Source organism: Zootoca vivipara, chromosome 9, assembly GCF_963506605.1.
Source record: "Zootoca vivipara chromosome 9, rZooViv1.1, whole genome shotgun sequence".
Taxonomy (NCBI): Eukaryota; Metazoa; Chordata; class Lepidosauria; order Squamata; family Lacertidae; genus Zootoca; species Zootoca vivipara.
Window position 1 is genome coordinate 67405699 of NC_083284.1, and position 17307 is coordinate 67423005.

Consider the following 17307-nt stretch of genomic DNA (forward strand, 5'->3'; position numbering starts at 1 on the left):
TAGCTGCTCAAAAAATTTCTGGGTCTACAATTTCAGAAGCGTATATGTGGCCACCCCCAAATGCTAAATTTGGAAGAGATTAAGATCTAGATCTATGGTCTAAGTCAGCCATACTGTGTTTTTGAAGTCAATCCCCCATTTGATAAGGGGAAGAAAGAAGAGGGCTTCCTTTCTACAGAGTCATTAAACTGACATCTAATTGGCGTTTTGCCTGCAGGCATTAATTTAGCAATACCATCACAGACTTGCATTTTCGTCTAAGCTTGGGAAGATAACAGCCAACGTACCTGGTCATAGCAAGACGAGTAGGATGTTCCTTTAAATTTATGCTAGGGTCAGGGTAGGGATCAATATGTACCTTCAAGCGGAGGGAAGATAAGAGACATTTAATCACTTTTGTGTGAAAGAACAAGCTTAGTTTTCAGTTCACCGAGACATTCTGGGAAGGAAGATTATATGACATTGCTGTATGTCCTGGCCGCAATATTGCCCTAGCTCTGTTTGTTAAGCTAGAAGCACCAAGATTGCTGGGTAAACAGTGGTCTGTGTTGAAATTTGAGCCAGAAATTCAAGAATAATCCCCACCGTGAGTTCAATGGGTACATGACAAGAGCCACTGAATACAGCAGGTCACACTTAGCAGCAGTCCTAAGCACCCTTATAGGAGAAATTCTTGTTGAACACACTGCAGTCGTGCGAATCACAGCTGGAGTTTGTGGCAGAAACTACAGAATGAGCAGGAGGGTCTCCCAGCACATCAGGGCTCGCTTACCACATTTTGAAGTGCCGTAATACATCCTTCAGAGGAGCAAGAGCCTTAAGGTCAGAGTCCAGAGTCTAAAATGACCTAACTGCATCACTGATCCACAACAGAACAAATGTCTGAGTAAATATGTTTAGGATCACAGCACGCAGCCATATTTCCCAGGTGTTGTAAATGCATTTCTCATTTCCAGGAAATCGTTGCTTTCCAGCATGCAAACTCCTATGATTGGACAACTACGATTCTTGTCCCATAAGGTGCCAGAGGTCGTGCTTGTTCTGCTTTGTGAATTGTACTTGATCATTAGATATAAATTTCTACAAATATGTACTGAAAGTGACATTGGAAGAGAGGTGGTAATATTGCAAAATACTTGTTTACAACCCTACTAATCATAGATACTTTAAGCTCCTGTGGTTTTGAGTCCATTGATGAGAAACTGAGTACAGTTGTACCTTGGTTGTCAAACACCCTGGAACTTGGACGTTTTGCTTTGCAAACATTCTTTTGGAACCAAAACATCCGACGGGGCTTCCAAGCTTCCTGCAGCCAATCAGAAGCCATGATTTGGTTTACAAACGTTTTGGAAATCAAATGGCCAACCAGCACCACCTAGGCCCACTCCTGGGGAGATAATGACCATTCCCCACATAAAAGGGAGGCGCATTTTGCGTGGTCGTGCGCAGCCCCCTGGAATCCCTGAGGCAACCCTGGAAGTTTGGAAGCCGGCACTGCCTACCTGGGGCTGGATACTGGTGTTCTCCGCCCACGCAGTTAGCCGTCCAATCCAGCTCAGGTAGGCGTGCCGGGGGGGATTGGCCAGGTAGCACAAGGTGAAGTGGAGCCATTCTGGGGAAGCAGCAGACGAATTCAGAGCTTTCCCACCCTCCACTCCCTAAATTAATGCTTGCATTACAGGTTATTTCCTTCCACAGGCGTACACGCACGCAGGCGCTGCTACGACAAGGCTGCTGTTGAAGGGCCAGAAAGGAATTTTCCTGCATTTGCAGGTTTCGCCTTTCCCGTAGCAATTCGTCACAACTTGGCGGATGCAGGCCTTGGGCGGAATCCTTTAGTCATTTACATAAATGGGCGGGGCATGGGGGCGGTGACCCCCCGCCCCCATTGCGGTGGTGATAACAGGGTTCCTGTAAATGGGGCAAAAGGGGGGCATTGACCATATGCATAGGCCGTCATTGCCCTCCCCCTCCAGCAGCTGCGATCGAGGGGGGCGGGCTATCTGCTTGAACCTATGTTCTCCAGAGTAAGCTCAACCCCCCCACATGCTGGACAACCCTGAAAATTACCCCACCCTCGGCTGGGGGCTGGAAGGGATATACGCCCAATGCCTGAACCAAGGTCTCCCTACATCTGAACTCGTAATAAAGTTGTGGCCAATTTTAATCCCATCAAACGTGGTCATGTGTCATTATTCCGCTCGGGGGCTGTCCGGGGTTTTGGGCAGACTCCGCCTGACTGCGCAAATTGCACCCCGGCCTGGCAGTCCCTCCTCTGCCCCTTTTTTCCGCCAGATTCCCCACCATCCCTCCCTTTAATTTTGCTGCGGTTCATACTACGAGCTTGCTATGTGTTACGTCGGCTGCCATATTTGGGGCAAGGCAGGGGTTTTTTGCACTTGGTTTTTGCCTACCTCCTAGCAATCGTCACAACTTTGTGAGATTAGGCATTGGGCAAGCCTTGGTCTTGGCTGGAGGGGAGGTTGTGGCCTCTGCCTGCCCCTAATGCACATTTATGCTGCCAGTACTGTCTTCTCTGAACCCAGTCACATGCAGAGAGGGATGGGTCTGTCACCTGAGGGTCACATGTTCTCCAGCCCATCTCCCGCTAAAAGGTTCGAGCTTCCAATAATGTGTGTCAAAAATGTGAATTCAACAAAAACTTGCTAATAATGGAATTACCTGGACCAACACCCACGTTGTTATATGAATTCAGTACTATTTCAAGCTGAGAATGAGTCATCCAGAGGTGCTTTCATGTTGATTAGGCTCAATCTCATTTTCTCAAGTATTTTATAGATGTTCTTCCTTTTACAATCTCGTTGTGGGTAAAAATATTTTAAAAGGAGAGCCCCATTTTGAATGAATTTCTGGTCTTTGTAGCATTGTGGTGAACATAAATCCTAGTAGATTAGCAGTGTGGTGAACATAAATCCTAGTAGATTAGCAGTGTGGTGAACATAAATCCTAGTAGATTAGCACTTGGTGTCCTAAATGTTCTGTTTGACTTTCCATAAGGTCATTTTAAAGTGTAGACCGATCAAAGTGATTAACATATCTTGGATTTTCTCCAGTTTTAGGCTTGGGGTGTTAATCCCTTAGGGCTATTCTTCTCTTGCTTCTCCTAAATTCAACAGCACGCGGTTATGTAAAAGTACATCACCCCGAAGCTTAGTTTTCAGTTCACTTGAGACATTCTGGGAAGGAAGATTAAGCCAGGGTGTGTATTCTGGCAACACTATTCCTCCCAGCTCTATTTGCTAAGCTAGAAGCATCAAGGATGTGTTGAAGTCCAAGTCAGAAGTTCAAGAATAATCCCCACAGTGAGGGGAAGTTCAATGGGTGCATGTGCTTTCAGTCTGTAAAAAGCAAGCCCCATTGAATACTGTGGGTCATGCTGCAAGTCTGCAATCTTAAGCACACGAAAGGGGGGAGGGATCCCATTGAACACAATTCACTGGTGCCACTAAGGGCAGGTCTTGAGGGCAGAAGTCAGGGCCACACTCAGCAGAATGAGGAGGGTCTCCAGGACTGGCTTACCACATTTGGAAGTGAAGTAGTGTGCAGTTTTCTGTTGTAAAAGTGGAGGGGAAGCAAGAGCATTAAACAACCTAACTAAAATTGTTGTTTGTTGTTTAGTTATTTAGTCGTATCCGACTCTTCGTGACCCCATGGACCATAGCACGCCAGGCACTCCTGTCTTCCACTGCCTCCCGCAGTTTGGTCAAACTCATGTTCGTAGCTTCGAGAACACTGTCCAACCATCTCGTCCTCTGTTGTCCCCTTCTCCTAGTGCCCTCAATCTTTCCCAACATCAGGGTCTTTTCCAGGGAGTCTTCTCTTCTCATGAGGTGGCCAAAGTATTGGAGCCTCAGCTTCACGATCTGTCCTTCCAGTGAGCACTCAGGGCTGATTTCCTTCAGAATGGATAGGTTTGATCTTCTTGCAGTCCATGGGACTCTCAAGAGTCTCCTCCAGCACCATAATTCAAAAGCATCAATTCTTTGGCGGTCAGCCTTCTTTATGGTCCAGCTCTCACTTCCATACATCACTCCTGGGAAAACCATAGCTTTAACTATACGGACCTTTGTAGGCAAGGTGATGTCTCTGCTTTTTAAGATGCTGTCTAGGTTTGTCATTGCTTTTCTCCCTTCATGGATCAATGCCCCTTCATGGATCAATGCCTTGTCGTGGCGAAGGGGCTTGAATAACTCAGAGAAGCTATGAGCTATGCCATGCAGGGCCACCCAAGATGGACAGGTCATAGTGGAGAGTTTTGACTAAACGTGATCCACCTGGAGAAGGAACTGGCAAGCCACTCCAGTATCCCTGCCAAGAAAACTCCATGGACAAAGACAACTAAAATTACGTAACTACAATCACTGACACAATGGAACAAATGTCTGCGTAAATGTGTAAATATGCTTCTCGGGTGTTATAAATGTAGAAAAAGTTCTATTTCCAGGAAATAATTTGCTTTCCAGCATTGAAGCTATTATTTGGAAAGCACACTGTCCGCCCACTGATTCCAGTCCTGCCCTCTGAAGCAAGAGAAAACAATTCTGTATATTTGGCATCCTTTTCAGGTCTTCCCTGCCTTCTGGATGCTAAACATACCCAGACTAAAGTGTGATGCCTGGGACATTGCAGTCAGGTGGTCCAGAAGACCCTCCTCTGCCTGCCTACACCATGTTGAATGCTCTGCCAGTTTTCAGCTTTCCATACCTTCTTTGATCTGCCACATTGTTTTTCCTGCTTGGGTGTATGGGGTGTTAGGGGACGGGTGGTACCACTGGTGGGGGACATGTCATGCTCCTCCTGTCCACCTTTGGTCCCCACCCTGTACTAGGCTCTCACCTGTGGCTCCAAGAAGCTGCCAGCATGCAGCTGCCGCCACACCCCTGTCAAAATGGCTTCGACTGGCTGGCTAAACCAGGTGAGGGTAGCTGGTGGGTCTCAAACCCTCGGTGAGTTAAGGAGTCCCCCTGCATGCGGAGGCAGGCTCTGCTGGATTGAGCGGATGAGACCAATAGTGGATCCAATGGTCAAGAAGGTGGTTTCTGCACATGCTGCAGAGCTGGGCCATCTTAAGGCTATCCAGCGCCATGGTTCAAGGACCCCTCCGGCGCCCCACCCCTCCATTCCCATAGTTGCTGGTGCTGGAGGAGCAGGCCGCTCCCCCCTCTTTATTGGGGTGCGTGTCTGCGTGGAGTAGAGCGGACCCAGGAGTCCCAGCTCGGCTCCCCGCAGCCTCCGCCTCCTCTCTGCTCTGGGCCCTCCCCTCCGGCTTGGCTTCGCTGCCGCAAAGCAGGAGCCACCGGGGGTGCGCGCAACGAAAGGGGGAGGAGGAGGGCAGGGAGGGACGGAGGGAGCTTGCGGCTTGTCTCTCCTTCCTCTTCCTCTGCGCGGCACCAGGTCCGCCAACTGGAACCAGTGCTTGCCTCTCCATCCTGGCAGGGCTGGAGGGCAGCGCCTCTGGCGGGGAAGAGGCAGAGGCTCCTCACCCACTTTGGCGTGGCGGGTGAGGGCGCCGCGTCCAGCCTCCGCCTCTTCCCTGGCGCCAGGGAAGCCCTGCCCAGCAACGGTAGGAAAGTGAAAGTTGCTGAGGGGAGGGAGGGGCAGGGTCCCAAGCGCAGTTTCAGCGCGTGCACATTCAGCACAAAAACCGATGGGGTGTGCGCAGATCGGGTCGCCTCCAAGCTCCCCTCCCCTTTTCTTTGCTTCTTGCAACCTTTTTCTCTGCCCGCCGCCAGCCATATGGTTGATAGGGTGCAGCTGGCGTGCGTGCTGGGGCGCCCAATGGGAAGGATGGCTCTGATCCTAAACCTCCTCTCATTTGTAAGAAAGGCTTTGGGTAAAAATCTGTACCCTCTGCCTTTTGGGACATCTTTTGGAGGAGAAAAGGCTAAAGAGTGAACCCTACAGAAATCTGGAGTTAGGTGCCTAAGATAGCTCATTGTTCACCTCCTGGTGTGAAACGTACTGCTCTGCTTTCCTTTGGACCACATCAGTGAGGCCAGGACCAGTGAATCTTGTCATCTGGCCAGCCCAGGACCGCCCAGTCTCCAGGATGCAGCCCAGGCTTGCACCTGTGATGAAAAAGTTGGTTTTGCTGGACAGGTTGGAGCAACAAGTGTTTCTTTCTTTCTGTTTTTCCTGCCAGCAAATGGTTAATGAACGGCAGCCTCTGATTGGCCATGGTTCCAGGAGGGAGAGTTTAAAAGGAGAGGATTTGAGGAGAGACAGTCAGTTAAACTGGTTAAGGGTTAGGAGTTAAGGGAGTAAGAGGGTTGGAATTGACATCTGTGGACACAATAAAGTGAAATCGCATTGTATTCTTGAAGTAACCTGCTATGTACTGAGCTGAATCCTAGAACAATAGGATCCAGAATCAGCAGTCTGATTGGTCCGCAGGAGCCACCCAATCCAACTCCAGGTGGAAGTGAATCCACAACCTGATTGGCCCGCAGGTGTAGCCCTGAAGTAGCCAATCACGCAAGGCCCATTGTGTAAATAATGTATATAAGCAGATGTTTTTGGGAAAAGAGCTATTCTTCTCCTCTTCTCCTTGATGACTATGCGCTGAATAAAGAGCATGAAATTCACTCTCGACTCCGAGTATATTTCATAATCTAAGTTTAATCCATTTGTGTTATATACAATCTTGCCTTAAATAAATAAAGGTCCCCTGCAGGATACTTTTAAAGCTAAAGGCACAACGTAAAATATGCTAAGTATATATACCGGAGCTTGCCTCTTGTCCTCTCCTGCTTGAGCTACCTGGCTGTTCCCCCAGAGCTAAGCTAACCTGGTGAGGATGGAACTGTTTCTTCCTGTTCTTGATGCTGAAGGAAGACTTACTCTCACAAGCAAAATGGCCAGTGGCATTCATAGTACTTTTTTTTTCGTTTACTTGCTGTTGGCAAATAAAATAATTTATAGTGCACTTCAGGTACAGACAATTTATCGTGCCATTCAGGTTCTTTTACAACCGTTTAATTGCAAGAATGGCCTCTGCCAAAGAAGTTTCAACTTTGGGAGCAAACAGCCTTCCCTGATATATGTGTCAGTTTATTTAAAAGGAAATTATAGTCAATTGTGTTGAGACAGCTGTTGGCTTAGGATTTTTCATCGAACTGTCACATTTGTGCAAACATCTCAATATTATTTTAATTTCTCTAATATTAGTTTCTCTTTAGTCTGATGGTGAATACATTTAGCTTGCATTTGGGGTTTTAGTTTTCGTATGATTCTGTCAGTGCCAATGGTTGTTGTTTTATGGGTGATTGGCTGCATTATTTTGATTTTTTTTTGTAAAGTTATTGTTATTATTATTATTTCATTTTGTAATGTATATAAAACAGAGAGAATATTTCTAACAACAGATGAAAATTAAAAGATGCAAAACAAAACTCTAAAATAGGCACACAAAATAAGTTGTTGCAACATGAGTTTAGATAACAAAGTCCAAGTAAAGACTATCAACGTTATTTGATCATCAAGTATAGTTTTAGATTTGGTAAGTCTTGAAAATGATGGTTCCACTGTATATGCCATAAAGGAATGCCAAATCATATTTAAAAAGTGCCTGGGGGTTCTAGACCCTGTCAGAATCACAAAATATACAAACTATATTTTAACTGGTGACCCCCCCCCAATTCATTTGCATTGTGTTTTCTTTGCATGGAAATGAATTGTGTGTAATAATGTTATCAATTACATAATTAATCGTGCAAAATTCTGCCACAGAATTTTCTAAGGACGGAGAGATGAAGAATGTAGTTTTTGTTGGAAGTCGAACTGCAGTAGAACGGAAACAGCTCTGTATGTGAAAAACATGGGTCAGAATGGAAACTGATGCATTCTCAGTTTGTGGTGCTGTGAAAGCCTAGCTATCTCCGCTATGCTGTGTTTGTACAGAAAATAGGTATTCCCTGCTTCCTCCATTCAGGAGCAGCACTACTAGCCAACAGGAAACACACACACACACAAACACACACACACAGAGAGAGAGAGAGAGAGAGAGAGAGAGAGAGAGAGAGAGAGAGAGAGAGAGAGAGAGAGAGAGAGAGAGAGAATATGAGCCAAAGCTTTTTGTTGACAGCATAAAAATGTAGATTATGGAATTGTTTTAAAAATCTTTAATTTCTCATTGAATGGCCTGTACTTCCTTTAAAGAACAAAAACAGACTACAAAATCATACCTTTTCCCATTGCTGGTCATACATACTATCCTCCTAACTTATGAAGAAATCTTAATACAAAAAGAGAAGTTTCCTTCACAGCAAAAAAGGGAACAGTCAATAAAAATAGTTAAATATTTGAATGCATTGCAGATATAGTTTCATCTTTTAAGGGTTTTAATTTTACTTTATCAGCTGATTTTGTTACAACTTAAAATAACATTGCCACCCACACTTTTGGCCACATTCAGACACATCATAAGCCAAGCCAGAGTTTATTACAATGTGGTTGATAGTGCATGTTTCATTACTCCCCTTCCGCAAGCAGAAGAATAATTGAATCATAAAATTGAAGAGCTGGAAGGGACCCTGAGGGCCATCTAGTCCAACCTCCTGCAAAGCAGGTATCCTGCCCACAGCCATCCCTGGGTGGTCTCGAACCACCAACTTTGTGATTAACAGCCAGACACATGGACCCATTGCGCCACAACAAACAAACCAAGAAGTGGCAATTAAGCTTGGCTTTCTATTTTATAAGCTATTTCCACAAATATATTCCACAAATATGTACCAGGGTAATACACAGTTTACCCTAGTATATGCATTTTTGTAACACATTTCTTGGCTGGAGAACTGTAGAGCGAATTGCAAAGGTTGGCTGTGTTTCAGTCCAGGTATTGTTTCGGACAATGGTTTGCCTATAAAAACTGGATCAAATTTCTCCCCATCCCTTACTACTGGTACATATTTCTGCTTTGCTTCTACCACTTACGGCTGCAGAGGAGCAAAGCAGGCGAGATCAGGAAGAAAACCGTGGCTTATCATGACATGTGCATGTGAACCAAAAAATACCATTTCGAAAGCCATTTCTCTTCTTTAAAAACATTTCTTATCACAGTGAACAAATTGGAATGTTCAATATAAAAGCCGCATCTCAAGAGGTGCTTCTTACACAACTTATGAAAAACAACAACAACTATACACTAAAAACAATTATAAATAAGAGTCTAAAAAGCTAAAAGATATGACAGGGGACAACGTTTCCACAAGAAGACTCTTTGATTTCCACACAAAGGAGAGGCTACTTCACTCACACTGCAAAACAGGGGCAGCCTAATGTACACAGCACTCAAGGGGATAAAATTTCTTGCATGGCCAGTGTTCTAAATCGCATGAGGAGCCTAGGCAGGTAGGAGAGAAAGGGACCCCTCTTCTCACGTTCCCCTCCAATGTGTGATGATGGCAGTGCGGGGTTCATGAGATGTCACAGAGGGGATAAAATACAGCTGCTGTTTGTATTTTCATGAGGGATGAGTGGCTCAAAATGCACCAAGATCCAGAAGATCTAGACCAGGCATCCCCAACCTTCGGCCCTCCAGATGTTTTGACCTACAACTCCCATGATCCCTAGCTCACAGGACCAGTGGTCAGGGATGATGGGAATTGTAGTCCAAAACATCTGGAGGGTCGAAGGTTGGGGGTGTCCGACCTAGACTGTGCACCCACAGAGCTAAAATATTTGAAGCCAATTGTTTGGCCAGAATGGGGGAATGGGGGAATGTGGTTTCAGCCTCCTTACTCTCTCTTTCCTGAAAAGCTTTTCCACAGAAATGTAACCTTCCAAATGGACTCAAATGCTGTATCTATTTGTAACACACATAGATCCCAATCCAGCCCGGATGATACAAATGGAAACCTATGTTATGTATTCAGTGGTCTGTGTTTGCCTGAGCTTGAGTCTGGACTAAGGATTCTGATATCCAATCGCAGAAAATTTCAGGATTTGGGCTTCTGCCATTGGCCCTTAAACTCTGAGTTGTGATTCGCAGCTTGGAAGTTTAGGCAGCCAATCACGTTGGGAGTGGGAGTGGCCCAGGCCTTCAGAAATGTATATAAGCAGTTGCTTTTGCCCCTGTTGTCCAGTTCTGTTAGTTCAATAAAGGTTCTTGCTGTTATCACTGTGTCTTGCCTCGTGGGAACCCACCTACACTTCAACCTACTTCCACATGGAACACCTTTTTCTGGGTTGGGGTGAGAGCTGCAAAACACTCAACAGGCCTTTCCTATTACTGTCTAGGGAAGAGGGAGTTTTTTTCCTAAGGCATGCAACTCATGTGCAAAACAGTAGAACCAAGTGCAAAAGCCTTTCCAGAATTGTATCACTTCAGAGAGCAAGGACTCAGCTACGCAGCTGCAAATAAAACATTTTAGATGTGTTGTAAAGTGCAATATACAAATGTGACACTAGATGGCGAAAGTGAGCTATGCAAAATTCGATGTGTTTTTCAAAACGTATTTTTAAAAACATTTTCACAGCATTTTTTAATACATATGTAGATTCCACCGAGGTGGAGGGTTGAAGGTTTGCAATAGACAAAAGTACCAGTTTAGGACCCAAAAAGTTGTAGCAGTAGCAGATCTGTTTGTTTAAACCTGGACCTGTAGAAATTGTGTAGATTTAGGAGAAAAGGGGGAATGTACCGATTAGGAGTACATCCAAAGTTTTAGCTTCTGGCAGCCTTCCTCCTTCCTCCATGGCTTTCCCCCACCAATACTGGAAGTGAACCAAGTGGGAAGAAAACTGGTGTCGCAGGGAGCAGACCTCTGCATGTTCTTTTTGCTCCTAGCCTTAGACCGGGGTCCCCAAACAAAGGCCCGGGGGCCGGATGCGGCCCAATCGCCTTCTAAATCCAGCCAGCGGACAGTCCGGGAATCAGCATGTTTTTACGTGTGTAGAATGTGTCCTTTTATTTAAAATGCATCTCTGGGTTATTTGTGGGGCATAGGAATTCGTTCATATTTCCCCCCAATAAAAATAGTCTGGCCCCCCACAAGGTCTGAGGGACAGTGGACCAGCCCCCTGCTGAAAAAGTTTGCTGACCCCTGCCTTAGACCCATCTAGGCCACTGTCTATGTCTAGGGCTGGCCAATATCTGGTTTTCAACATAGTGATATATCAGCAGCTAAATACTGCAATATGCTGATATATCATGATGTCTGGCTCTGGAATGGATCTCAAATTGTTTGAAACCAGTATTACGATCTGAACGCCCTATCGGACAATTTATCACTATATCGCCCCACTCTATCTATGTCATTTCAAAATAACTGGGTTTCAACAGAGTGGGCGGGCGGGCAGGCCCTGCTTTCCCTTATTCTGTTTTTCAATGTGCAAAGAGGGTTTTTTTTTCCACAATGAACCATGTGTACCATCCATCCAAAATGAAATGTTACAGTTCAGGAAAAACTTTACCACTTTATTCTGCCAGTTGTACAAACTGGCCTTAAGTTCGACAAACTACACCCAGAATGAAATCGACTGATAGGCAGGACTCCCATTTAACTCTCAAAGAAAGGAGCTCTGTGTTGGAACATAAAGGAAAATGCAATGCTAGTAACGCTCTTCTCCTTTTTGTAAGTGTAACTCTGCCCAGCCTCCTCTCAGTGTTTTTAAGTTGAGACCCTCATCCAATTCTGTGTACCCTAGCCTCAGCGCACCAGATTTTCCCCTCCTAAAAACTCGATATCGGAATAGAGAACATGTCTTTCATAAGCTTTTATGGACACCCCCTCTAAAGGTGGATAATGCTAGAGAGAAGGAGGTAGATGAGGTTCAAATAATACGGTCTGTGACTGAGTTATCCTGAAATCAGATAAGCTGCTTGCCTGTATCCCAGAGTTATCGCAGAGCAACACGGTTTCACTTAAAAATATGTTCGTCAACGTTATCTGACAAATATGTTAAATAAACCAGTAATGATTAAGCATAAAGACAACATTTTCCATGAAAAAAAACCAAGCAACTAGCAACATGACATAAAAAGAATATAGGTACAATGGGATTACGCCCTATCAAATTCAGCAGGAGCATGAAGCATACGCTTAACAGGACAATTCTGCATAGTGGTACCTCTACTTACGAATTTAATGCGTTCCAAACGCACATTTGTAAGTCGAAAAAATTTGTAAGTTGAATCCCATAGGAATGCATTGGGAGAAAAAATTCGTAAGTCGAAGCAACCCTATCTAAAAATTCGTAAGTAGAAAAAAATCCTATCTAAACCGCATCCAAGATGGCGGACGGAGCTCTATTTGTAAGTAGAAAAATTCGTAAGTAGAGTTATTTGTAAGTAGAGGTACCACTGTATTTCTACTCAGAAGTAAGCTCCACTGAGCTCAATGAAGCTGACTTCCAGGCAAGTGTGAATAAGAATGCAGCCTAAAATTTCAATGAGACTGAAAGTGCTTCATGTTGGATGGACTCTGCCCTTTGTGCCAGGCGCAAGCCATTGTATAAAATCTGAATATATTTCTTATATAAAACAGGCGACTGCTTTAATTATATAAAAGCCATATACAACCTCAAATATCAATGGAACTATAAGATAGAAACCCACTTCTTTAAGAACAACTGCAAGCAAAAATGCTAGGGAAGGTTTCAGAAAGTCTGTGCACAGGACAAAACCCTCTCTCTTTTTTTTTTACAAAAAAATGTAATACTGTTTTTCAGTTAAAATTTTACTTATGATTAAGCTTTACTGAACATGGTAGGAGTTACTTTCTAAGTAAATGCGCATAGAATTGAGCCGCATGATTGATTTCTCACTTTCATTGTAAATTATAGTGAAGAAAAACATGCAGACAAATTTAAGCACTTTTAAATAGCACTGGTATCAGTGGGAGGTGTTCCAGCATAAACAATGGGGTTTAAATGTGCCTAAGTCTGACTTAGAGCTTTAGCTAATGTATTTCAACATCATTTTATCATCTCTGATGTGTTAACAAGCGGGAGAGACTTTCTTTTGAAGCTTTTTAAAGGTCTGGCCATAGGTCAGATCTCAACAGGAAAAGGTAAAATATTTCCCATGAGAACAGGGTAAGAAGAATCCTTCACTTTTATTTAATCTTGTCCCCTTCATACTTGTGCATCCCCTGGGATCAAAGCTTAGACATTGCCAGGCGTATATGTTAATATTTCCTGCTTAGTCTTAGCTAACAATTAAAATTCACCTCAAAGTATTCTTTATCAAATAAATAAATGATGCACATCAGATCCAACTATGTTAAAAAAAATCAACTGATGGTTTGGTTTTCCATCTACGGCTGATGACGCAGCAGTATGGTTAGGCCATGTTACTATCGTACCTGCCCCATAATATTTTCCATGGTTTGATTCTCATAAGCCCCTTCCAAAATCCCCTTGGGAAAACGTCAGGTTGTCAAACACTTTGGCCTGGAATCAATTACAAAATTACAAGACCTAAAACGTGCAGTAATGCAAAAGAGCTTCTTTGCATATGCTGCAAATTTCATCCATGGGGGTCTTATTCTTGATCTGAATGAAATATTGCATGATACTATAGTCAAACCTCGGTTCTTGAACGGCTCCATTATCGTATGTTTCAGTTCCCAGATGCCTAAAACCTAGAAGCAAATGCTCCGGTTTTCGGAAGCTGAACATCTGACACGGCTTCTGAGCCACGCCTCACATATCGAACGTTTCGGAACAGTCTTCCAGAACGGAATACGTTCAACAACCGAGGTTGACTGTACTTGTAAAAATGTATTACTTAAATACATTTAGCCAGAGATCATAGGATAAGGTGCACTTTGTTATTGGGGTGCTATTTAGAAAGGCTGGTTTTTGCCATGCTCTAAGTTTGGGGTCCCAGGAGGTTATTCCTCGGGAGCTCCTATGCCCCTGGCTATGATGAGGTATAAAAGAAAAGTTATCATAGCAAATCATTTTAAATCACATTCCATTTTTATGCAATTTAATTTTGCCAAGAGCAGACATGTGGGCCTCAATGGGAATCTCTCCACCACCAAAGTCCCTTTGCGCTCTCTTCTGAAAAAGTGCTTTGTCTGAAGGAAGCCAGGTGTGTAATGGTTAGATCCCGCAACTCTTCTCTCTTTTTGAATTTGATCCTCAGAAAATTGAGGCACAGGGAAGACAAGTGCCCTAGAAAGTCAGGGCAAATGTCCCTATTTTCCAGGGACATCCCCGGATTTACAGAAGCCATCCCAGTTTCTGATTTGATCCCAGAATGTGTTGCTTTTCCTTAGGACGTTCCTATTTTCATCAGAGAAATGTTGGAGGGTATGGAGTTATGTGATCCCCAAACCAAGGAGATAAGCAACTGTACAACTTTTTGAAGACATCTGAAGGCAGCCCTGTATAGGAAAGTTTTTTAAATGTTTAAATGTTTAATTTTTATATATGTTGGATGCCGCACAGAGTGGCTGGGGCAACCCAGTCACATGGGTGGGGTATAAATAATAAAATTATGATTATGATGCTGACGATTATTATTATTTTAGAATAGGACATCCCTATTTTCATCAGAGAAATGCTGGAGGGTATGGAAAGTTATCCTGATTTCTAGCTAGAAGACATAAACTACTGGAAGCATCAAGCTAAAAATTTATAAACTCCTATTCTCACACACCCAGCTTCTTTCAGTAATATTTCTTTTTTTAAAAAAAGAAAAAAGTTTGGTACCTTTAAGATTTTCTTACAATGCCCTGTGCCTTAACTTTCGAAACCGCCAGAAGGGAGGTGGTACTATCTCAAAGTCCTTGATGCAATGCTCCAAATTACAGACTAGATCCCTTCTGTACCAATGTGGCCTCAAGCCCTGTGTACCTGATATTGGGTCCACTGATGAAAAGCTGAGCAACCAGAGGTGGCAGATGCAGTTTGGGTCTGTAGCAGTACTGGACAGGAGCAGGAAGGCCCAAAGGCCTGGCTATGGCACAGAGTCAGACCTTCACTCCAGCACTGTACTGCTGCCCGCTTCCTGGCTCAGCAGGCTAGAGGTAAGTTCGTGCACAAGACCCCGGGGGCTGCATGTGTCCTTAAGTGTGTGCGTCTGATTATTTTGGACTTGACTTCTCGCCTGCTCACCCAAACGGCCAGCTACCACCAGAGCAAGACACACTTTTCGCTGGATGCAAGAAGATGGCATTCGTTTCCCTCCGCCGCTTCTTCCCTCCCCCTCTACATTTTGTCCTCCACTTTTTTTTGTCCCTGAGCCCTCAGCTCTTCAAGTCCTGTCTTCTGCTACAAGGGGGTGGTGGACAAGTCTGGCTGCTTCATTTCAGTCGCCTGCGGTGTCTTTGAAAAGGCGTTTTTCTCATCGGCCAGTGAAACTGGGTTTTCGTGAACTTCCATAGCTTTCCCCGGCGCCACGCTTGCCATTTGTTCACCTCCCCGGCGTTTGCAACATTTGCAACAGTATTTTTCACAGGCAGCGCCTGTCGACACCACAACGTCATCCCACGGGTCCAAGGAGCGCATCCACAACGGAAGGTAGTCCCAATTTCTCAGCTTCTCGGGCAGCTTCTCGGGCCGCTTCTTTTGAAGAACGTTGATGATGATCACAGCGAAAAAGAGAAGCAGGATAGGGACACCCACGCCCACGAGGTACTCCCAGCCGGCCACCGACAGACCAAAGATGCCAACAGGAATCACAAGGAAGGCGACAAAAAGGTAAAAAATAGCAAACCACCTGTACTTGGCTGTTATGTTCCCCAAAACCTTGGCCAAGTGGATTGGGATGCGTGTGTAAGGGATCGGGTACCACAGGAGAATCCCAGAAACATTGAAAAAGAAGTGGCAGAGAGCAATCTGAAAAGACATGAAACGAAGCAAAAAGAGGACCAGTCAAAAGAACGTTAAAACAAGTGTGACTTTTCTACAAATAACCTTGAAAGCACTCTTTTCATCCCTTTGTTGGATCCTCTCCTACTATTCCACCTATTACGAACCTTCAAAACTTTTTTTAAAAATAAAAAAAATCAATAATTATTTAAACACAATCAAAGTAAGGGCCAAACTAGACATGGCATTGGAGTTTCAAGGGGAAATAAAACAATTCTTGCCACGGGGAGGACAAGCTGGATTAGTGCCCTGCACTAATTTTCCTGACTGGAGACCTCCCCAAACTGTTATCTGTCCCACGGCAAACATACAGCTATACCTGATATACCAGGTACAGTGGTACCTCTACTTATGAATAACTCTACTTACGAATGTTTCTGCTTACGAATGGAGCTCCGTCCGCCATCTTGGATGCGGTTTAGAAAGGATTTTTTCTACTTACGAATTTTTAGATAGGGTTGTTTCTACTTACGAATTTTTTCTCCCAATGCATTCCTATGGGATTCGACTTACAAATTTTTTCAACTTACAAATGTGCGTTCGGAACGCATTAAATTTGTAAGTAGAGCTACCACTGTATGTGCATTTTAAAAAGCAAGCCAACATATTAAAGCCTGTAGTCATAATTTTATAAAATGAATCACGGTCATCTGTCAAATAGACGGAATTAAAGAACCATTGGGAGGAAATAGTCAACACATGAGGTTAGTCGAAACATCAGACCATGGTTTGGCATTTTATGAATGAGCCTTCGGCGTGCATGCTCCCATCGTCCCATCCTTCATCCTGTTACACACTTACATACTTACTTCCTGTGACAGCACACATTACATCTGAAATGGCAAACCATAGTTTATGTTTGTCCTCCAAAACAAAACTGGGAATGACATTCAAACCATGAGTTCCAACTCTGGTTTGGAAGGGAAGCACAAACCATAGTTTGTCATTTGAGAGTGTGCAAGGGAAGAAAGGAAAGGGAAACAAAAAAGTCCAGGGCTTATATAAGTGCCAAACCATCACAGGTTCAAGAATCTAAGAGATGTCATTCTGAACATCATCAGGTTCATCCAAAAAGCAAATATGGGCGATCTTCTGTTCCTATTTTGTGCCCTCCAATGAGTGCAGTGTGTTGAAACAGCATAAGGCAATTATTTTTATCCAACTCGGAAACGTTTTTGTGTAATGTGGTTTTTCAGGAGAAAATAATTTCTTGCGCAAAAACAACTGGAAGGGAAAGTAGCAAGCATTTCCTTCCTGACACTTGCAGACATGGAGACTTTAAAATGAAACATAGCAGAAAATATACACGCAGCCACATGCAACATGTCACTTCTCCCTTAAACCTTAGTATAGCATGTTCAAGACTCTACTGGAGCCTCAGGAAAACAACTACTGTACAAGCTTATTGTTAAGTTCATGCTCAAAGGACTTCTCTGGATCAAAACCCCCCCAAGTGCTAGC

At 44.0% G+C, this 17307-nt stretch overlaps 1 protein-coding gene across 3 annotated transcripts in view; it reads right to left on the minus strand.

Moving 5' to 3' along the window:
* Window positions 1-8131: 8131 nt before the first annotated feature.
* SLC34A2 (solute carrier family 34 member 2) overlaps window positions 8132-17307 on the minus strand; it is a 35696-nt gene continuing 26520 nt past the window's right edge. For all 3 annotated transcript variants that reach the window (XM_035113984.2, XM_035113985.2, XM_035113986.2), the window contains exon 13: window positions 8132-15813. In XM_035113984.2, coding sequence (XP_034969875.2) covers window positions 15247-15813 — 567 coding nt within the window. In that variant the 3' untranslated portion in view covers window positions 8132-15246. The remainder of the gene's footprint in view (window positions 15814-17307) is intronic.